At 37.1% G+C, this 24,249-nt stretch overlaps 1 protein-coding gene across 4 annotated transcripts in view; it reads left to right on the forward strand.

Annotated features, from left to right (window-relative positions):
* CWC27 (CWC27 spliceosome associated cyclophilin) overlaps positions 1–23,625 on the forward strand; it is a 133,662-nt gene extending 110,037 nt beyond the window's left edge. For all 4 annotated transcript variants that reach the window (XM_075726155.1, XM_075726153.1, XM_075726157.1 and 1 more), the window contains 3 exons: positions 1,255–1,364; positions 4,184–4,287; positions 23,210–23,625. In XM_075726155.1, coding sequence (XP_075582270.1) covers positions 1,255–1,364; positions 4,184–4,287; positions 23,210–23,372 — 377 coding nt within the window. In that variant the 3' untranslated portion in view covers positions 23,373–23,625. The remainder of the gene's footprint in view (positions 1–1,254; positions 1,365–4,183; positions 4,288–23,209) is intronic.
* The last annotated feature ends 624 nt before the right edge of the window (positions 23,626–24,249 follow it).

The following is a 24,249-nucleotide window of genomic DNA, read 5'->3' on the forward strand; positions in this document are numbered from 1 at the left end:
TGCAGGACGCGGCACTTGGCCTTGTTGAACCTCATACAGGTGGCCTCAGCCCATCAGTCCAGCCTGTCCAGATCCTTCTGCAGGGCCTTCCTACCCTCGAGCAGATCAACACTCCCTCCCAGTTTGGTGTCATCTGCAAACTCACTGAGAGCACACTCAATCCCTTCATCCAGATCGTTGATAAAGATACACCGTTACAAATTTATTTCCTCTTATTATGAGATTCTATGTTTATAAACTTTATAGAAAACTTCAGTTGAGAGAGAAACTTAGTTTGGAATCAGAAATTTTCTCTGCATAGCTGTCAGCAGTCATCTAAAAAAAACTGATACAGGGTTTGATTTAGATTTACAGTTCATCAGGCTGTATACCCTGAAATTTGTTGAAACAATTTTCTACATAAATATTTTCTGTTTATCATTTGCAGTGGACATCTGGAGGTTTTATTCTTCTCTTCCTTATGAGGAATAACAATCCTGTAAATATGTGTAAATACATTTCAAGTATACTAAATCAATATGTGAAATGTCTTCATGCTATCCAGGAGGAAGAAAATGTGAAAGGATGGTATTGATCAATTTGTGAATTGAGTTTTTGTCCTGTTAAATTATTAATTTGTCATGGCACTGGATATTTTGCAGAGACAAAACTGTTAAAAAAAGACAAAGGAGAGTAGGTGTTGACTAGTCCAGATCTACTTTGTTACTGCAGAGTTTTTTTTCCTGATTGACAAGATGGACTCTGTTTAAAGTAAAAATTGTATGGGTTTTTTTACCTATTGCAAGATCAGGGATTCATTTTGGTGCTACTTAGCCTACAAAACAGGAAAACTGTGAATTTGTCTATAGGCAGTATTTGTCTACTCTGTAACAAATAGTCACAGAATATTAATAGACATAACAGTTCAGCTGCTCCAAGAAAGATCTTCAGAAATGAAGGTAAACTTATTAAAATAATTTTAACTGTTCTAACTTCTCATCTTAATGTCAGAGTTTTTATTTCTGTTACCCTGCTTTCCCTGGCTCCATAGTAAAATAAAATTGAAACAAAAATTTTTTTACTTGTCTGCCCAGTACAGTGTTGTGTTTTTCATTTCAGCAAGTAGCAAAGCATTCTACTTTCTGAGAAAGCAATATAACTGAAACATTTTATGCAAGTGTTTTGCTTGGTATTTCAGAAGTCATAAATTGTCTCCAAAATTATACTAAATCATAAAACCAAATTTAGTTTAACCAAATATGTTTCCTTATTCAGAGGAGGAACCTGCTCCAAACAGTGTTGTTGAAGAATACCTTCAGGAGAAGAGAAAATATGAAGACAAGCGGAAGCAGCAGCCAAAGAAAGGAGTTTCTCGTGAAGATCAGGTAATAGTTTGACAACCTGGGGGGAAAAAAAAAATCCAGAAAAAGTTCTGAAAATTTTTCTCTCTTCATTTGTGTAAAAATAAAGTTTTAAAATCCATTATATTTCATTTTACATTAAAAGAATCTTATTATTTATAAAAATAAATATGTAATCTTTGATCCCCTATTTTGATTACCCAGGTAGACAGGTAAGTGAAGTTTCAATGTGTATTTGGAAGTGCTATCGGTTTAGTCACTAAAATCTTCCAAAAGGAAATGCTACCCATGCAGAGGTATCCTTGATTATGTTTACAAGAGTTTGCATTTCTATACTGTGCTTTCCTTGGCTCTGCAGCTTGCCATAAGATAACATTGGGACAAAAGTTTGCATACTTGACATCTGTCCAAGCTGGGTTTTTTAACGTTTTAAATTATGTTTTATAGAGATTAAATTCATCCCTACCTTTTGGTGTTATGAAATGAACAGAAATAGTTTTTAACTGAACTGTAAAAAGAAAACCCTTTTTAAATATAATGAAAATTATTTTTCAAAATTAGTTAGGATGTATGTAGACTTTAGTATGCAAATATGAGCAAAGTAAAGTTTGACATAAATATTTGTTTTTTCAAAAATAGGAAAGTTTGGAACTGTTAAATATACGAAACTGACTGTGAAGTGGAAAATACCATTAACTTTAAATCTGTGCAGTACATCAAATGCATTGGTTTATAAGAGCATGTCAATTGAGCTACGAAGATGTTCATAATCAACTGTTGAAGCTAGAAGAGATTGGAAACTTGAGGCTTAGTAACTTCAAAGCAGTGGTTGGCAAACCTTTATACATGTGGCAAGCTGATTTAGCTCTAAACTAAGAAGTTTATGGAAACTTTGTACATTCAAAAGCCCATTAACTTTGAATCAAAGAGTACTAAAGCTCTGTTGGCAACGTGGATCAGGGGACTTAAAACCACTTCTAATGAATTTATATCAGCCCTGTCCTGGACATCATAGTAAAACAAGATGAGATGACAGGGGTGTATATTTTAGTAGATCTTAATTTTTATTTATGTAACCCTACTGGGAACGATTCAACAACAATTAATCAAGTTCTTTGTAATCCATTTCACTTGTGGAGAGCCTCTTCTAGCCTTGCATGCCTCCTGCCTGGTCCTACAGCACAATACCATTTTCCGTCCTCTGTACAAGAGTTAAAGAAGAGGGGGAAGGGTATGTGTCTCCTTACAATACTAGATATTGGAACTCCTAACCTTATAATTCTACAAGGGTCAATTTATAAAGTTATTTGATCCACAATAAGGCATCTAATGACTCATAGCAAAAATACCTACTAAGATATTTCGAAATTGTTTCTATCACCAGGTCTATTCAGAGGAATGCTGGCACCAGAGAAAATTAGACAAGACACAAGGAATGTGGCTTTGGTTGGTCACCATTTCATGTAGAAAGGGTTAGTTTGTTTTCTTCTGATGGCCTAGGCAGAGATTTGCTGTCTCAGATGTTGCAAGTATGGGGTTTGTTTGCAATAGCATGGAAAGCTGGAGAACTTGAATGATTTGAAGGCCCAAATATCTTTGAAATTTTCCTCTCTCCCATCTTAAACAGAAGATTAAACAGAAAATAAAGAAAATCAATGCAAAAAAACCTCCAAAACCTGCCTTTGGCAGTGCTAAAATATTTTTTGAAAGAATTCAAATGCCAGGAAACTCCTAAAGTTAAGATTGCTCCCAGAAGGAAATTTGATTCCAGTGAACACTTCTGGTATTTCCTATTTCTGTTTTCTATTCTTGTTTAGTTTTTATTCTTTTAAATTTGAAAAACTTGACCAAACAAAACTAAACAGCCTTACAGAGGTGTTTTACAACATAGGTGGCCAGCCTATCACCTACAGATCAAATGTAGCCTGCCACATAGATTCAGTCAAGCACTTATTCCCTGATGCTTTCCTTTCCAGGAATGTCTCAAATATCAGCAAGAAATAAGCTGTGGGCTGTGCAGATTAGTCTTATGGTCTGCCCTTTTTTTGAAGAGCCCCCTCTCCCATCACAAGGCTCAGGCATATGATTCTTGTATAATCAAAATTTCATTCCAGGTGATCAGAAACCTGCTGTACGATCTTCAGGTGTCACCTGAGATTTGGTGACTTTGTTGTAGCTGAGAGACTGGGCAATGTCAGCTGAAGAATAAAATACGAAATATAAATCAGTATGAGCTTAATGTATGCAGCATAAGAACTTGTATCTGTAGAATTAGTTAAGGTGGCTCACTGTATTTGTGTCAAAAGCTTTGAATTTTTTTCAATATCAGTACATAATTTAAAAGATCAACAATGTAAAGTATGTAAGTATCAATCAAACTGAGTCTTCAAAGTTTGAATGATCTGTAATTTATACAATGGATTGCTTCACAAGAAGAAAATAGCAGGTTCAAACAGTAAAATTTGTTGTCAGCAGCCAGTGTTGTATAGTCAGCTATTTTATTCTGTAAGTAGCCACAAGTTTTTGTTCCCTAAATATGCGTTTTGATTTCACTAGATGGCCAGACAAGTGCTCTCTCACACCTGTGGGGCTCCCTCCCTGCTTGCTCTTGCTGCCTCAGCATTGCTGGCTATCGCTTGTACTCTTGATGGGCGCTCTCAATGCATTCTCGTTCTCTTGCTCCCACCCCCAACTCTTGCTGCCTCTCGTTCTCTCACTTGCCTCTCTATAGTGTTTCTTTCAAATTCATGTGAAAGATCTCAAACTAATAACAGTTTGAAGTTGTATATACCTGTTGTTGTGTATAAATATATTTAACTTTAAAACCATATACTTAATTTCAGACACTGGCATTGTTGGACCGATTTAAGTCAAAGTTAACACAGGCAATTGAAGAAACTCCTGAAAATGAGGTTTCTGAACCTGAAGTAGATAATGACGAAGGATGGTGAGTTTTTTGCATTTGGATTTCTGTGTTTACTGCTCGGAATCCTACTGCGCTAACATAGTCGCACTGTTAAGCATGAATTTAAGGAGCAGCAGAAACACCAAATGTGAAGATGGCTGCTGCAGCAGGAGTCAGCTAAAGTGTACTGGTTTAGCACTCTGGAAAATAAGATGGGAGAGTAGAAGACATTTTGCTTTGTGTGATTGTGAGTCCTACTAAAACTGTGTTGGGGGTGGTAGGTGTTTTAAAGACTGATGCATGAGATTAAGGTAGACTGATAGACTCATCTGAAGTGTAGGGTGACCCCAAGGAAGCAGAGTAGCACTGGAATTGATAAAGCACTGCAGAAATTATGAAGTCAACTCCTCACAGTCAAGCAAGCAACTCGTACTGTGTTGTCTCATGTTCATCTTCCATCCAAAGAGCCCACCTTAGGTAGGGAAGGGGATAAAAATCAGTATGATTTGAAGCATGATCCTGAAGTCCTAGACTGCAAGCTGTTAGATGATAATAAAAATATCTGCATGAAATGACTAGGAAAAAAGAAAAAAAAACATGGCAAAAATGTTCTATAAGGACAGGTCATCTTTTTTATAAGGCAAGCAATGTAGCTGGTCTAATGAAACAGGCTGTCTCTGCCTACAACTTTTTCCTTAGTTTTATGCATAAGCCATCACAGCTACAGCAAAACTACTACTAAAATAGAAAATTTAACAAAGTTCTTGGCAAGTGTTTTAAGACAACCAATATTTCTGTATCTCAGACAACTTAAAATTATTAAGTGAAAATATGTCAGGTGTACCCTTATGATCTTCCTGAAAGTTTCTTTCTTGGAGAGGGAAACCAGTAGGATACCTACCTGCTCCAAAATCTCCAAACTAGCACCAGTAACTAGACTTGAAAAAAAAATTGAATTACAATAAGGAGAAAAACTAAAATGTACAAACCTGTACATTCGACACCCTTTTTAAATAGAAGATAAATGATGTAACTAAATATGATTAAAGTGTCCTGCATCTGTTTTGAGAGGTCTCATACAAAATTGTAAGATAACGGTGTTAATGAAGTTGTTTTTCTCAGATGAGAAGGTGGTTAGCATTGGTAAGAAATGCAGACTGGCTAAATAACTTAGTTATTTTTACTGTCATTCTACAAATGAAAAAGGTATGCATACTGAAGTGAGAAAAGACTGTGAGGGAAGATAATATATGGAAGGAAAAATTTTTTTTTACATCTTAACTCACATTTTTTTTTCACATGCTGATAAATTAAATTCTTCAACTATCTGTAAGTTACACATCAAGTTACAGTAAGCTATATTATAAAAATGTTTATTTTTTTAATGTATTGAATCCGAGTATCTTAAGACTATTTGAAGATATATTCCATAAAAGTTTTTTTAAAAATTTAAAAACTGTAGGTCATGAAAGGTAAGCTGAATTGCAAATTCTGAGACCAGTTGTGCTGATGAGACTAAAATTTTAGATCACTCTTAGGTAACTCTTCCTTTCTTGTTTGTATCGTATACATAATGAATCATTGCATATATTTTAATTTAGTAAGATAAAGCTACACAGATTCTGCAACTTTACCTTCATACCCTCTTGCTGTTCACCCAATCGAGCTGAGACCTCACAAGGGAAATTCTGGGATTTGCAGAAAACTGCAGATACATGTACTGGCAGAATGACTAACACCAGTAGTATGGCACTTAGCATAGAATTCTTGCAGTTTATAAAACAACATTTTTACATAAGTAGTGTGTTATGACTGCATTTATTTTTTCAGTGTTTCTTTGTGGGCATTAGTGTAGTCTGCTTTCATCTTAACAGAAGTCTTGGCATTTTCATCACTGAAAATGCATTTTAGTGCTATTAAGTAGGCTGTTAAAAATCCTATGATTCTTTCAAAGCAATAGCAATTCAGACATTTTGGTTTCTATTTTATTGATTGTATTTTTTTTTTTCCCAAGGAAGAACTGAGCATTTCTCATAGCTTTAGAATCTAACCAAACCCTGTCTCTGTCTGTCTCTCTCTCTCCCCGCCCCCCGCCCCTCTCCCCCCTTATTTATTTATTTATTGTACCTAAGAAGAACTGAACATAGTATTTTAAAATATAAATTGCAGGTTAGGTTTCTGAAGTGTAAGTTTTCTGTTTACTTTTCATGTTAATTCCATTATCTGGAAATACAGCATTGCTCTTTTTGCGTATATTCTTTGGCTATTTTAACAGAATAATCAAAACACAAACATCTTGGCTTTGGATTATTGTTTTTGAAACAATCAAGAAAATAATTTCCTAAATCTTGCCCCTTTCAGGATAACTCTTACTGCTAACTTATTTTTTCTCTTGTCACTATCTATTTGGTTGCTTCTTCAACCTGCGTAGTCTTCCTTCATTATATCTTTTCTTACTTCAGGCTCTTTGAGCATGAGGTATACAGCATAGATTTTGAGTTCCTTGGATTTCACTGATATTTTGAGATCCTTCTGAGCTACCAGTATGCTTTTAAGTTCTCCAGAAATTATAGAATAGACTATTTCAGTTGGAAGGGACCTACAACGATCATCTAGTCCAACTGCCTGACCAACTCAGGGCTGACCAAAAGCTAAAGCATGTTATTAAGCGCATTGTCCAAATGCCTCTCAAACACTGACAGGCTTGGGGCATCGACCACCTCTCTAGGAAGCCTGCTCCAGTGTTTGACCGCCCTCTCAGTAAAGAAAGGCTTCCTAATGTCCAGCTTAAACCTCCCTTATTGCAGCCTTTCCATGAACCTGAAGAACTGGTCTTTATGTCTGATATTTTCTTGTCTCAGTAGTATAACCAGTCTTTTAAAGACTTTTATAGAGCCCAATCACTATCTTTCCTATTCCTTTCTGAGTAATTACTGACATCTAATTGGTGATAATTCTTTCCTCTGTAAGTAAATCATACTGAATGAAGAAGAGTGTTGCAATTTCAGATTATGAAGTTGTATTTTTGTTCAGAAAATCATATTGCATTCAGAATTGCACTAAAACGAAGACTTAGAATAATATGAAACTACATAATAGACTAATAATTAACATTAATTTTGCAGCACAGTAAATGTGCATGTTAACTTTACAGACAGATGAAACAGTCTGTTTTTAAAGAATTTACTTTGAAGCTAAATAAATTGTAAAATTAACATTAGACAAATTGCCTATAAACACATACAACATTACCAAAGCAATGAAGTTTCCAAAACCTGTAAATGGTTGTTAGAATCCCTTGGAAAGGTAAATTCCATATTTTGGGATAAGAGTTTGTGTTTTCAGTGTCTTTGTTGTATTGGAAGATTTGAGATAACTATAGTGACTTTATTTTTAAAATTCTTTTTTAATTCCAATCTACTCTTCAAAAGACAGTAATTCTAATTTATTTGATTTTTATTGAATAGAATTAGAGTATGGCATATGCATATATGATATGCACAAATTATGTGATTCCTCCAGGCCATTTTGTAGGTCATGGTTCCTGTTTTTATGGGAAGTGAAAGCCTGCCAGTATGCTTTGCTCTACTGTCAGGGTATGTTATCGGAGGTAAAATGATTGCCTCTAAGACATTTTTATGTGTCCACATGAGTGGCCACACATTGAGGTATAATTTTCATTTTCTGTCAAGATAGAAACCATTACCAATTTGTTATGTTTTCTTTTATTTGGCAAACTTCTCCCTGCATATTTGGCTGAGCTGCTGTATTGGCATGGAGCATAGCAGACGTTTGGGCACTTTTCAGCAGCATTCTACTTTTTATGCAAGAAAAAAAGAAGAAATATGACGCTATTGTAAACAGTGTGTATGGTGTTTGATAATTACTACCAGATTTTACTGTCTAAGAAGGCATCTGAGGAAGTGTTGTGAAGAGAGCTGAAGAGAAATGCCTAATACTAAGTCTTAACATGAAATACCAGAATCTTTGCTGAGACATTCTATTGCAAACTCTACTGCTGTGTGAGAACAATTATATGTTTCTGTCTGCAGCAATCAAAATCCAGTTTCCCCTACAGAATTCAAAAGTATCAAAATAAACATGGTATGTACTGCCAGAAAGGGTACTCATAACAATAAAAATGTCTGCAAACAGGTAGACAGACACATTTTTACAGCATCTGGGTACCTCAGGAAGACATGCTTGATCCTAATTCTTCCTGGTGGAAGCATTATTTTCCCTATGGTTCCATGCTGAGAACTATTGCTTATGCTTTTCTTTTAATGATTTGTCAGATGTCTTCAGTACTATTTCATCATTAGTTGTTCTTTCTTTGCTTACAATCCAAATAAGAAAGTCTCAGATCCACGACTTCATTCTTCTCTTTCACAAAGTTTGTACAGAGTGCAGCAGAGGTAGGTAGACATGATCTGGCAGAACTTCAGTCGCTTATTCTGGGCTTAAAGTCTTACCCAAGAAGATTTTTCCCCAAAATGTAGATGAGATCCATCCAAGTGGCAGCGAGGTGTCATCTGCTTAGAGACCAATAGTATGAAAACCAAATGTCACAGCAGAAGACCCAGCTGGAATAATTCATCTACTTGGTACTTCTCATCTGGATTACTGGATAGGCCTGAATTTGAAATTGAAAACACTGCACAGGCTACACTTCATACAGAACACTGCTGCTCCTCATCTTCTTTAGGACTTGGACTGCTGTATGCATATAGTTGCATGCATGTGACAACCAGTCAGGTTGTAGTGCCACTTCAGGGCTCTGATTAGAATATCAAATAGTTACAGCTATAGTAAAACCCAAATTTCAGTCCAGAAAGTGTTATGGCAACTGCAGATAATGAAACTGAAGATGCACATCCTGTGAACACGACATAAAATATTTTCCGTAGAGAGAATCCAGCTATGGGAGGAAAAAATTCAGATGCAATCAAGTATATTCAAAGATTGATTGCTTTAGTTAATCTGCGCAAAATATTCCTTTCGAGTAGGATAAGAGTGATACTTAGTGCTCTGAAACACCCTCCCATCAAGTAATTCTGAGAGTTTTGAGTGGTTCATCTCTCTTTCAAAGCATGAAATCCGACACTATATACAACACTCAGCTAAGTCTTTGTCAGTGTTGAGTGGAAGGATTACTCTATTTGTCATTGTTTCTTTCATGCCTGGTTTCCAATCCCTTCTAAGCCACAAATCTTTTCCTACTGAACGGTTGCCTAACCTAGCTCTGTCCTGTACCCATGCTGTTGATTGCTCTTATTGAAATTCAGCCATTGCACTTTCTGAATTGTATCCTGTTTTTCATACTACTACTTCTGTTTGCCAAAATCACATAAATTCTAAATAGTCCAGTAAACTTTCAAAACACTTCTTCACAAAACTTCATTTTATAGATACGTTCTGTAAATGTATTCTCCAGTGAAGTCATAAGTGGAAGTGAACTAACCAACCCTACTACATTTATCTTTTCACTTTGACATTAAACTATGGCTATCTACTCCTAAAAATAGGGCTCTCCAGCTGAATTTTTACCAGCCTTATATCCTTATGAAATGTAAGAAATATATATCTACACTTTTCCAGATGGAATACTGGTCTTTGTGGAAGGAACAGATTCTCTGCTATGAAAATCTACCTGTCATATCCTTAACCAAAATTCTGGACTATCTTTGCTCTTCTCTCCCTTATCTTTGAAAACAAGGTTTCCTGAAACTGCTAAGTTTATTGACATACTGCAATATTTCTGTTCCTATGAGAAATTCTACAATCCTGATGATTTTTGAGCTCATGGAATTTTCTGCAGAAAAGAACGCACCATTTTCCTTTTCTAAAGCTCACCTGGTCGCCAAGTCAACTTACCATATTTCTATGAAGGGTCCCCATTGTTTGTGCATTCTCACAGATGAAATGCACAAGAAGGTTCACAAACCAACTCTGGTACCATTCCTGAATTTAAAGCTTAATTGTCATGATCAAGTAACCCAAAACTCAAAAAGAGCAGCACTCCATGCCACTAAAAAACCAAATACATTGCACACTAAACCAATCAAGTTTACAGTACCTTATAAAACCTGGAAGACACATACGCTAGCAAATCATGGTGATTTTTTTTCATGGATTGATTGAAAAGATATGCCCATCCATTCATGTCTAAACAAAGTTCTTAGTTGAAGTATGTAATAACTAATAGGCAGCAAATAATAGAAGATCGTCAGAAGGTATTGGTGTATGAAGTTTGCATTGAGGCAATATTCTGTTCTTGCTTGAAAGCTGTTTCCATGGTGGTGATCTGAGTCCTGATAAGTATGGGTTTACGTTATTGTTACTTCTTCAGTTTGGATATGATGGAAGATGCCCAATTCATCCTGCTGGATGTGTAGAAACTGGAATATTAACATGTGGAAGCTGTTCCTTACCAGATGAACATGATTATGTGAAGTGCAGTTAAACTATTGTTGCCACTAAGGAAGCAGCCAAAGTTTGTATCATCCTCAGTAGAGGGGTTTGGTCTATTGTTAACTCCATCAATTCACTAGTCAGGGCTGCAAGTAGACCTCCAGTTGATTTTAGAGTTTGTGTTACAGTGGAGTCCAGTAATTTTTCCTTCATTCTGCACCTGGCTGGAAGTTCAGGATTTCTTCTTCTAGATTCAGATCTCATTACTGGCCTCTATCTGCTTTCAGTAATGCACTCTACAACCATTTAGGATTTGACTGTGACTGCCAGCATGCTACATAATGCATTTAATTAATAGCACGTGATGCTGGTGCTTCATAACTGAACCACTGCAGTGTTCCCTGGGTGAAATATAAGGTGTTAGATGTGACCTACAAAGCTGTTTAGTCTTTAAAATTAGAGATCAGCTTTTTCCTTCCCCATGAACACTGTCGTAGCTGTAACTGAGTGACAAATGTAAATGTGATAGTCTTTTAAGTATTTTTGGGAGGACGTCTAGACCTTGAAACTTACTCTTTCTTTTGATATGAAATAACATAAATCCATTCAGCTTCCAGATACACAGTGGGATAAGAAAGAATTAGTAAAATGGGAATTTGGAATGAGGTGATGGTTTTTCACATGGTTTTTCAGTTTAAAATTCTTATGGTGAGTTACCTTTGAGTCTGAGCTATTCTAAATGTTGGTTACTTTGAGGGATAGGAAAAAAAGGTATTTTTTTAAATCAAAGTGAATAAGTCAATTCCTGAAAATACCATTCAACTTACAGTCAAAAGGTGGTTGTGAAAATTATATGAGAGTAAAGGTCTTCCATCTCAAACAAAAAGGCATTGCAGATCTTGCTTACTAGATTGTTTCATGTGCATGTTGCATAATTACTAAAGTTGGCATGACTATTTTCATCTCAGTTATTTGTGACAAACCTCACTTAATATGGCAAGGATTAAAAACAATTCAAGTGGGAATTTAATGCCACTGTTCACTTAAATAGACTGTTTAAAACTTGTGGCTCTTAGAAGGCTTTTAAAAATATCTTCTTGGTCACAAAATATTATTTTGATTTGCACGGTGACAATCTGCATTGACCTGATCACCTGATTATAGCAAAAAATAAAGGGAATGGGTCTGGTTTTATTAATTTATTGCTTCTGTGGACAAAAACCTTACTGAAGTTCAGTGCTAACCATTTAAAGTGCAGTCTGGTTTATATATGTCAAATTCTGTAACCTGTTCCCAGTTCTGAATTTTGCAAATCTACCACTGAGACCAGTTAAGTATTTTGACAACACTGGGTACTAATGCTAAGCCCTTTCTGCCAGGAAATTCATTGCAATTTGGCTGTATAATTTTTTACCCAGCTTGTAGAGATAGTTATATTTTACTCCAGAAGAAACAAAAAATAAATCTGTATTCTCTATCCAGCATCAATAGTTATGTCCTTTATCTTCTCTAAAAAATATTTTTGTTGCTAATACAAGGAAGACTTCTCTCAGAATATTTAGCATTGGTTTCAGTGAGAAGTCTGGTGCAGTTAGGAGTGGGAACACAGACTATTTTTTTTTTTTTTTATTCTCCTAGTAAAAGGCTTTGTGGCTGAGAGAGAGATTTGGGTCTTAAAAAAAGTATCAAGGCACCATCTTTCCTATGTGTGTTGTAGAGAGTATGCTAGAATTGGTTTGGGGTTTTTTTAATTGAAATAGCAATTTCAGAATCAGGTAAATGTTGAACTTGGCCAGACTGTTTTTATATTGCAAAATTTTGTTTATATTAAGAACTAAATCATGATGCACACTGTTAGTATCTACTCACATAAATTTGATAATGTCTTCCACATTTTATTTCCAGGATTTCCTATTTAATATAGCATCTACTATTAAACTTTGCATAGTGAAATTCTTCTGGATAAACCTAAAAATACTGGTTGCATTTCTTTCATAAACCTACCTTTACACACGTTTTCTAAAATGCAGTCTCTTTCTTTGCTGTAATACCTCAGACTGAGGATTATGAAATATGGCTTCCTCGAGATTAGCACCAGTCTCTGCAGATTCAGTTGCAGAAGCTTAACTGTGACAAACACAGTAAGCTCCTGAAAACTAAGCAGCAGTCTTTTTCACATGCCAATGCTAGCTTGGGGAATGAAAGAAAAAGTGCTGCTGTAATTTATGCCAGTGAGGCACAAAGATGGATTAAAGCCATGTTTGCTCCCCTCCTCCCATCCAGACTTGAGCCAACGTTCCTCCACTAGTCTGGAAAAACTGGCTCTATATTAGGTCTCTCCTGCTAAGGCCATTGATTTACTCAACTACATTTTTAAAAAGTTGACAAAATACTTGATTGTTACAAAGGATAAATGAATGCCAGAGATCTGTATTAGAAACACATTGGAAAGGGGTTTCTTTTCTCTTTGGCAAGAAATAAGTGTTTGTTTGGGTTTTAGTATTGCCACTAACATTTAAAGGAAGAAAGAAAGAAAAAAAACCCTTCTGCTGTAAATCTTTTTTTCGTTCAGTTTTCTTTCCACCTTCACCCCTCTACTGCTAAAATGTGGTCAAACCTTGATATGTAAATGCTAGCTGCTAGCCCACTGCTTCAGTCAGTAATTTTGTATTAACGAATTTTTATTCTGCTGAAGTTGTATATTTATTGCTTCTAGCTGTTCAGCATGCCTGAGAAACAGAGCATTTGGGGTGGGTTTTTTGTTTGTTTATTTTTGTTAATTCCTCCATGTCTAAGTTTATTTGGCATCTGGGCCTGGAATCAACTACTGTTTGACTTAAATTCAGAGACGATCCATGCTTTACTCAAGGGATATCTAGTATTACACTTACTGTCTGGAAATCTCACATTTTATTTATTGCCAGCAAACCTTATGAAGAATGAAGAAATAATCTTCTAAATCTTTAATAGCCTAGCTTAAGCTTCCTGCATATTTACACACCTTTTCAAGCACCTCAACTTCATCTCATTCAATGACATGTTTAAACAGTAAGGATTTGGACATGTTCAGAATGGGGAGAGGGAGGGACAAAAAAGAAGGGAGGGTGTCCAGACAATGTTGTGCAAATCTGAGTATTTTTGTGCTAGAAGTGCCCTCCTCTCCTTCCCCTCACTACAACTGTGTGCTCTGGTGATACAATACTGCCTGACTGTTTGTGTTAACTTGGGGAGGCGATTTGCTGACTTTTAGAGTATCCGATATTGTACAAGCTGTTGCCAAGGACAGGATGCTAGACTGGATGGATCATTGGTCTATTCCGGTATGGCGGTTACCAGGTCCTTATGGTAAATGCTGTGAAAAGTTTTTCTACACTGGTACACTGTCTGGAACAACATCTGGAATTTGCATTATAGTCTTCCGTACCAATCTACTCTACCAGGAGCAGTTGTCTATTTAAAGCACCCAGCTTCTTTCATCAAACTACTTAACATTTTTGTGACAGGGACAAGGATATAGTGTAAATATACTGTATATGAATTGTTACTGAACAGATGCAATATAAAAATAGGATAACTGAATTTTTAATAGAAAACTATTTATTGCTTAAAATCCTAGCCATCATCACGGTTTTACCTATTTCTAATTCTGATACTATGAGAACTGATCACATTTTCTGCCAGTGCTTTGATTATCTTTTGAATTGGATGAGCTTTTTCGTAGTTACGTTGATTTTTGCTTTCTCTTAGAAGGGTACTTACAACTAAATTTTCTTTCAAGAGGAAAAAAAATGCTTAGTACTGTCTTGAACAATGGAAGGATCCTCTATTACATTACTCTTCATCAAGAATAGTTTACTTTGTTGTTAGCTTTGCAAAAACTGAAGCATCTTTTGGGTTTTTTAACATGGCTATCCCATACTTAGTGAAACTGTTAGTTCTTTTTGCAGTGAATATTTTGGGTTAAAACTGAGTGTATAGCATTCAAATAGAATACCTCAAAAAAGTATTATGTTAGAAATATCTGCAAAAGTTCTGTTCTGATCATTTTATGCTATAGGCCTCCAGCAAGAGAAAATATAAACAATTCATTCTTTGGCCTATGGAGGACCCACAACTTGCTGGTTACTCTGAAGAGGTTAAACCAATTTCTTCATCCTACAGTACTTGTAATACAATTTCAAAGGGCTAGTCAAAGTTAATGGAATTGTACAGTTTGACTTTGTGTAATATTTTTTAAAGCATATTTTTATCAGTTTTGCTTGCTTAGATCTGGGGAGGTTTTTGCTCTGTGCAAGAGGAGCAGTAATATGTTGTCTCCATTGTTAACATCCAAATGCTGGAATACTGTAGACTAATAGTACTCCATTCATCTGAAAGCAAGAAAAAACCACTTTGGGTCTTGCAGAAGTAAAATTAACCTCAGGAGAGTGCTTGCAGGTGGGGGTATTTATAGCAATAGTGAAATCTTAAATTTCAGTCTAAAATCTGTGCTCTGTACCATATTGACTAATACAGATTGAAACAGTATTATTTTGATGTAGAATTAAATGCTTCACCTGTGAAGTTGACTGCAATACAGCAAATATCTGTACTTACAGCAATTTTCTCAATACACTCCTAAGCATTTTTTTAATCTTAGAAACTTCAATGGAATAACTAATGATTTTAATTTGGCTAGACCTGAATATCAAATCTTATTTCTCTCTTTAAATAGCAAGTCAATAAATTTGAAAAATATAAGGTTTTATGAAAGCAGAAAAAATTGGTGGGGCAAGTGGTTTGGTCATTAGGAAAGGAGATGGGGAAAGAGGAACAAAGGAATGTGGAATGGTGGAAACAAGCAGTGAAACAAGAAAGAGTGAAATCTTATGGTGGTAACAATCACAGCAGAAACCTATGACCACAGATTATTACTAGGAGGCATTATAAACTTTGCTACAGTGAAATCAAACCCAGTTTGGCAAACTAGACTCAAACAGGAACAGCGTGTGATACAGTGCAAGGTTTAAATACCAAGTGCTACAGAAGAGTACAGGCTTTCATAGGTAATTTAGCACAGCTCCAATGCTATGAAGTAATGAGACAAAACATACTCAAGGAAGCTTGTTTCCTGTACACATCTTTTTTGTGATAGCAGTGGCTGTGTGAAACAGTGAGAATTAAAGAGATGAATCCAGGTTTGAGACTGTCTGTAGCAGTACTTACGCTATCAACCCTCATTGCTATAAGAATCAGAACCTACCTCAAGTACTTGGGAAAAAATTATTTTTCTTTTCATGATCTCTAAGAGAGAGAAACTTGGATTACAGGACTCCTTTGCGTGAAAAGAGGGATGATAGGTTATCTCTTACGTGAAAAGAAAAACAAAGCTGTATGGTGAGATAGGGCAGTGAGAAACCAGGGAACTTGCCTGCAAGAGTTGTGTTGCACAGAGTACTTAGTGATGGTTGCAGGCTCCATTAGAGACATAAACATATTTCCTCTCTCCTGCTGCACTGTGTTTACAAAATTATTTGTAAAGTTCTTGGACACTCATGCGAGGAATGGTGACAGCAGCTGAGCCAAGAGGCTTGTTTTGATTGTAGCATCTCGATTCTGAAAAAAGGTGGAAAGAAGATTAGGTGTTACTAACGTATTTCCTCCTTCACAATTACCATTGTTTTATGGTTTTGGCATTCTTTTTGTCTTGTTCATACTTTTGTTCTCTTGCCTTGATTCAAAATTTTTGCTTGTTTTCAATTGTCATTTGACATTTTTCTTCATTTTATTTACATTTTGGTCAGTCTTTTTTTCTCTGTTTCTCATTCTTATCCTTTTTTTAGTCTTTACCTTCCTCAATTTATTTTTCTTTTTGGTCTCTCAACTGTTTCTCAGAGTTTCTCAACTGTCTCTCCTCTTCCTGTGCCACCCGCTAGTCTGCTGGAAGTGAAAAGAGTGCCAGTGAGTTCACTCTTCCAGAACAGCCAAAATTTTTTTTCCTTGGGAGAGAGATCTCATTTGCTTTGATCTGTGGATTCACTCATCTGTTTTCTCATCTGCTCACATGAGCTACATTTCTATCCACTGCCTACATATCATGAGGGTGATGGGAGGAAAGTGTTACAGTGTTTCCTACATTAATGCTTATAGTTTAACATACACGTTTACAATATTTGAAGGAAAATGTTAGTGGCAAATAGAATATAATTTAAGGAAAGCAGTAGTGCTTGAGTACCTCTCCTTTTTTTTCTTTTAAACATATAGTGCATTGTTGATAACTGAGAAAAGTAGGTAGCAAGCTACTTGCAAATGATGTTGAACTCAGGAAAGAATGGTAATACTAGTAGTTATGGTCCATATTGGTCTCTCTTTTTTTAGACAGCCTGTAGAATGCAAGAAGCAGCCCCGAATTTCTTGACACGGGTACTTACTCCTGCTTTGTTCATTTTAAGCATTCTGATGGAGAGAACCAATAACTTTCATAAAACATAGCAATAATTTGCAAAATTCCGATATTGTAAATTTTATAGCAATGTGATTAGTTGCTTAATTCATTTAATCTGCATTTAGAAGCAGTACGTAATTTTTGCTGATGTTCTGAGCACCAGTTTAGATGTACTGTCTGTAAGTAGTGCATTTTTAGTAACATACTGTTCTGCACCTGGAAAGTGAAAAGCTGCATGCTACTTTTTTTTTGGTGCCTACTGATTGCAGAAACAAAGGATATATGACCAGCTGCCATGTTTTATGCAGGCATCTCCAAATGAATCCTGGCTAAAACTGCTTAAGAAGTTACTGCCTCTCTGCCAAAAGCTACTACCTTCACAACAGCACTGGCAGAACATAACTTTTGTCCACAACTGTTGATTTACTGCAAAGCTCATCTGTTTAAAATGCTGATGTAGGTGAGTGCAAGATAATGGCCCAGGCTCTCCAGTGAAGTGGTGAAGGCACCAGAGGGCATGCTGTGTAGAGTCACTTGTGCAAGGAAGGTTGAATGGGCAGCAGGTGAGCTGGTAACAGCCAACAGCTGTGTCAGTTTGATAAGCAAATGTGGAATTAAGCAATGCAGCTTTGCACTTGCATCCAGTTAGTATAAAACTCACTGCATATGTACATATGCAGTGCATTTGTACCTGGAGATCCGAGCTTCATCTCTAGTGCAAAAGCATAGTGCTTCCTTGCTCTTGCTGAGATTCAGAATGATTAAGTTCACTGACTGCCACTTCAGCTTCTCCCAAAGGGCAGTTCTGGAAAGGCCAGAGCTGTTGTGATACCAGGCTTCTGTTTATGCTACACTTAACATGACTGCCATCTGTCAGCAGCTGGCATATGGTTCAGATCCAGTGCATGGCTCACACACCTCAAAATCAGAGGGATTACTGTGTATCATATCTTTTCTTACAAGTACCATCACACTAGAGTAGGTCAAAAGAACATGATCTGCCTTCTGAATAAACTGGTTGAGTCTGCCTGGAGAGCACTGTGTAGGTGCGGTTCGTTCTTTGATGCACAGTTGGCAAATAGTTGCCTGTGCTAGACTATTGGACACACAGCTTAATTGTACTGTAATAGTCCTTAAAGGCTTTCTGGTGTGCTGAAGTTTCTTTTTTAGCTTCAGTTGCGGCCAACGTTCTTCCACTTGTTACCTCCTAGAAAGGAGTCAGAGCACCAAGGTAAGGTATTAGTTACCACATCTTAAGGACATACAGGAGCTACTCTGGTAGTAACTGTGAAATCTTGTTTGCTGACTGTTGCAAAAATCATTATCTGAGAATATCACTAGGCCAGGAGAGTATCCACATACCTTTGAAATCCTGTGCTGGCTCTGAAACAGTCTTAAATGAATTCATGTATTTCAGTCTAATGTTTCAAGACATTTCATTTTTGGAATACAGAAAAGAGCCAAGTACTGAATGTCCTTTAGTAACACTGAAGGAAAGAAGTGCAGTACAGCAGAACAGCTGCTCCCCCATTACATGGGATAGGACAACGGTTAAACTGTAGGATGCTGTCATCTGGCCGGGGTAAAACCAACCCACTCCAGCAATAAATCTGTGCTAAGATAGCTGGTTCTGATTTGCAGCACTATCTTAATAAAAGAGATTAAGAAAATAATTTTGTGGTTACTTCTTCTTCTAAAGAAAGTCAACAATTTGCAGACCTCGATACTTTAAACCCAGAATCATCAGTTTTGGCAAGCTATTTTATTAAAACTAATTTTGAGAAAAAAAACCTAAGCTATAAATTTTTTTCTTTTGAGTTTTGCGTAGGAGAACTTACAACCTTTCATCCTTTGAATTTTGAAAAAAAAGGGTGTTTTAAAGTTGTGTGTCTCACTCGTTTAAAATGAACTGTCAACAAGCAGTGATAAGCACAAGTTAGTAGGTTCCCAAGGACCAGAGATGAAGAGATGAAGTTAGAGCTTTCAGCACAGTGACTGCAGAAGCATAACTGGGCAGCCAGCTCTGCACTGAACCCAGGAGCATGCAGAAGGGAAGAGAGCTATAAACCAAACAAGGAAAAGTCTCATGCAACCTGTATTTGTGGAATTGCAGCCCTAACTCTGCACTTGGAAAATTATACAAGTGCAAACTTTTGTTGAAGGAGCTTGAGTAAGATTACTGTAAATTCAAATAATTCATGTAGAAATAATTATTAAATACTTCCCATGTTCCTTAAAAAAAAACAATTTGAATTGGTTTTGGAAAACAGTATTAAGTGTGATTTACCATTTACATAGATGCAAAACGGGTCTACCTGTGAAGATTTGTGACTTGCAAAAAATAAGCTTAAGTTCACATCAGGAAAATATTTTTAAAATCTCCAGTGCAGTCTGTGTTTATTGAGCTTTACCTGTGAGATGCTGCATCGGAAATTGATTCTGGGAATATCAAAAAGTTTCTTAATATTGGCTTATTTTTAATCACAGCTGGGAAAACCTCAGTGGAAAGTTATGAATAGGAGTCAAAGACTATGACTTATTTCAGCCCTTGGAGAGAAGTAAACATTGCTTAGTCTCAATCTACTGCATCTGATTTGCAAACTACCTGGGACACAGTATGGCCTGACCCAAGAATTAGAGATGTGTTTATTTTTAATTCCTCTTAGTTGTATCCTGCAAGTGTGCTGTGGCATTCTTTGAAAACCTGAGTTGATGAAATGGCTAAGTGTGACTACGCTTCTACATACACTCATATAACACACTCTAAAGCCACTCACCAACGGATGACTCCATCTTTTTAGGCCTATATTTTAATTCAGACTAGGACAGTGTGATTTGGTATGTGTTCTTAAAAAAAATTCAAATGGTCATTTTTAATAAGTTGAGAAGAGTATGACAAATGCAGAAAGCATGTTAAACAAATTACTTCAGTCCCTCCACTGTGAGACAATGTTTTTATAATTAAACTACAAATATGCAATCATGAGTCATTCTGATGGTACATTATGTTATTCTGAATTGTAGATATGACTAAAAAAAAGGTTTGATGTTAGTAGTGTGTACAGGGTTATAGACTACTGAAGTTTTATACACTGGAAAAAAACTCTCAAGTATTTCCATAGGACAGGGTAATATCCAGGCATGCTGACAATGCTGTACAATAAGAGATTTATGAAATCACATGTCAAGAATCAATTGTGATGAAAAGTCTCAATTGTTGTTTTTAAGACTTTTTCCTAAAGCATTCAGACAGATCCCATACAGTCTATAGCTTTGAATTTTGTCTGGTTTCTTCAGTAGTACTGTGTTGTAATCTACAGTAACTGAGCTGGTTCTCCCTCCCTTTCTCTATGTATGGAGATTTGCACTAGAGTTTTTTGAAAAACATGTTGAATTCAGGACATCTTACATGTTGCAAGAGACTGAGCAGTATTTCAGTGGCTGCAAAATTTTCATTCTGATACTGACTTGTTTTTACTGGATTTTCTGTCACAAAGACTGTAGACAGACATCTAATGCTATAAAGATTGATACACTTAGATTCAGTTCAGTATAGTTCTTACCATTTTAAGTTGTCCTATCAAAGTCAAAGATGTTTTTGCAATTGATTGATACAGAATCCAAACTAAGTGGGGGTTTTGCCTAGGTATATTTGTTTGCACTGAAAAATCTTTTAATTCCATTTTGGGTCTTTTTTTAATTGAACTTATGAACTTTATACTTGTTCTCCTGGTTCATAAGTAGCAGCTTTGCTATGACTGCCTATTCAAAAGATCAATAGGTTTACCGTCATCAACTTGTAGGCATCTTTGGTTTGGTTTTCCTCTCTTTTCCTTCCACCTCTCTTTTTCTTTAAGTAGAGTAAATTATTTATCGTTTTCTTTAAGATTTTGTTTGTCCAAGCTAGAACTCATAGTTTTCTGACAGCTTCTGTATTAATTCTCACCTCAGTGACACCTGCTAATAGGGCCATAGTTGATAATCTCCAGGCTTTCCTGCCACTGACTACGGCTAACAAACTACTTTTGACTCCAGGTTATCACAGAATCATAAAATGCTTTGGGTTGGAAGGGACCTTTAGAGGTCATCTAGCCCAACACCCTGCATTGAGCAGGGACATCTTCAACTAGACCAGGTTGCCTAGAGCCCCATCCAGCCTGACCTGGAATGTTTCCAGGGATGGGGCCTCCACTACCTCTCTGGGCAACCTGTTGCAGTGCTTCACCACCCTCATCATAAAAAATGTCTTCCTTGTATCTAGTCTCAATCTACCCTCTTTTAGTTTAAAATCATTACCCCCCTGTCCTATTGCTAAACGCCCTACTAAAAAGTTTGTCCCCATCTTTCCTGGCTTGTATCAGGAATGCTGTGGCCAGCAGGAGCAGGGAGGTGATTGTCCCCCTGTACTCGGCGCTGGTGAGGCTGCACCTGGAATACTGTGTCCAGTTTTGGGCCCCTCACTACAAGAAAGACATTGAGGTGCTGGAGCGTGTTCAGAGAAGGGCAACAAGGCTGGTGAAGGGTCTGGAGAACAAGTCTTATGAGGAGCGGCTGAGGTTGTTTAGCCTGGAGAAGAGGAGGCTGAAGGGAGACCTTATCGCTCTCTACAACTACCTGAAAGGAGGTTGTAGTGAGGTGGGTGTTGGTCTCTTCTCCCAAGTAGCTAGCGATAGGACGAGAGGAAATGGGCTCAAGCTGCGCCAGGGGAGGTTTAGGCTGGAAATTAGGAGAAATTTCTTTACGGAAAGGGTGGTCAAGCATTGGAACAGGCTGCCCAGAGAGGTGGTGGAGTCACCATCCCTGGAAGCATTCAAAAAATGGGTAGATGTGGCACTTTAGGACATGGTTTAGTCTAGTCTACCCTTGATTGGTTTAGGTGGGCTTGGTAGTGTAGGTTAATGGTTGGACTGGATGATCTTAAAGGTCTTTTCCAACCTAGACGATTCTATGATTCTGTGATTCTATGATTCTTACAAGCCCCCTTTAATTATGGAAAGGCCACGATAAGGTCTCCCTGGAGCCTTCTCTTCTCCAGGATGAACAACCCCAACTCTCTCAGCCTGTCCTCGTAGGAGAGGTGCTCCAGCCCTCTCATCATTTTTGTGGCCCTCCTCTGGACCCACTCCAACAGGTCCATGTCCTTCTTGTGCTGAGGGCTCCAGAGCTGGACGCAGTGCTCCAGGTGAGGTCTCACCAGAGCAGAGTAGAGGGGCAGAATCACCCCCCTCGACCTGCTGGCCACACTTCTTTTGGTGCAGCCCAGGATACGGTTGGCTTTCTGGGCTGTGAGCGCACATTGCCGGCTCATGTCCAGCTTTTCATCCACCAGTATCCCCAAGTCCTTCTCTGCAGGGCTGCTCTCAATCCCTTCATCCCCCGGCCTGTGTTGGTATCGGGGGTTGCCCTGTCCCAGGTGCAGGACCTTGCACTTGGCCTTGTTGAACCTGCTGAGGTTCACACAGGCCCACCTCTCCAGTTTGTAATGGCAATGTTCTCAGATTACTAGGAATTTTCTGAAATGGGGAAATATCTAATGGGGGGGGAAATTTGTAATCAACAGTAGAAAAAACTTTGAATTGAACAAATCATTAGTTTAGTCTGGTATTCAAAGAATTAGTATGCATGATCTGAACCAAGTTAAGGTGGAGCAGCAGCATGTGAAGCATTCCCTTTTTGATCTTCTGTGTACCTACTTCAAGCGTCTTCCATGCAAGCCCTTCCCCCCTTTTGTAAAACCCTAATGGTGAAAGGAAGTCCAAAGTAACTAATAGGAAAACTTAAGAAACACTCCCTGTTTCTGGGAAAATTACAGTACAGTACATTTGGGAAGATATGTTAAATAGAAAAAGACAAGACGAGTTCAGTACATGAAATAAAATCCAGCAGAGCAAAATCTCGCTGTATTTTTCAAAATGTTCAAAACAAAAGCAGTTACTTTGTAATATTAGGGTCTACTAAGAAAGAAAACAACTAAACAAAAACAACCACAGAAAAACACAGCAAAACTTGGATCTTTTTGGCTGTGGACAGAAATAAGTCACGGTGCTAAAATTTTGCCATGCATATCATAATTACAAATCATAACTTTCCATTCTTTCACTGAGTTTGAGCTATGTTTTATTTTTGTAGGATGTCACATGTACTTCAATTTGAAGATAGAAGCAGAAAGGTGAAAGATGCAAGCATGCAGGATGAAGACACTTTTGAGATCTATGATCCACGGAATCCTGTAACTAAGAGGAGACGAGAAGAAAGCAAGAAGATAATGAGAGAAAAAAAGGAAAGGAGATAAAAAGAATGTAAAGCTAGCCAGAGCTGCCTTGAAAAGTGACTGCAATAAAGCAGTGGCTCTTTTGTAAGCTGTAGTTCCTAAAAATATCACTGGACAAGCGTGAAAAGGAATGTCTCAAGAACCTGCTGTGCAGTTTTGAAGCAGAGCTATCATTTGTTTCTTAAGTTGTGTAGTCACGTGCTCTCAGTGCATTCATTATCCAACCTCTCTAATGTTTTTTAGAACTATGTATTTAATAAAACAGCTGACTTGACTTTTGTCTGTACTTTAATTATGATAGTCACCAACATTGTTAACATATGGTAATCAAATGTTTTCAACATCATGAATGAGAATTTCTCTAAATAAGGGTGAAATGAGAAGATAGAAACCCCATCCACAGGCTTTTAAAATTTTCTGAAAGTATAATTTTATTTTTACTATTTTTTGAAAAGGCATATAAACATTACAGCAGTAAATGCTGCCTGCCTGAACCACTCTGTCGCAGAATTAAGATGATCATAGAATCATAGAATCATAGAATCATCTAGGTTGGAAAAGATCTTTAAGATCATCCAGTCCAACCATTAACCTACACTACCAAGCCCACTCTAGACTAATCAAGGGTAGACCAGACTAAACCATATCCCGAAGTGCCACATCTACCCGTTTTTTAAACGCCTCCAGGGATGGTGACTCCACCACCTCTCTGGGCAGCCTGTTCCAATGCCTGACCACCCTTTCCGTAAAGAAATTTTTCCTAATTTCCAGTCTAAACCTCCCCTGGCGCAGCTTAAGCCCATGATGCACATGGAGAACTTAGAATGGTCCCGCTTTCTTGAAACAAACTAAGTTTAATTTGAGAATTTGATTATTTTCTCCTTCTTTAAAATACATA

The sequence above is a fragment of the Pelecanus crispus genome, chromosome Z (assembly GCF_030463565.1).
Source record: "Pelecanus crispus isolate bPelCri1 chromosome Z, bPelCri1.pri, whole genome shotgun sequence".
Lineage (NCBI taxonomy): Eukaryota > Metazoa > Chordata > Aves > Pelecaniformes > Pelecanidae > Pelecanus > Pelecanus crispus.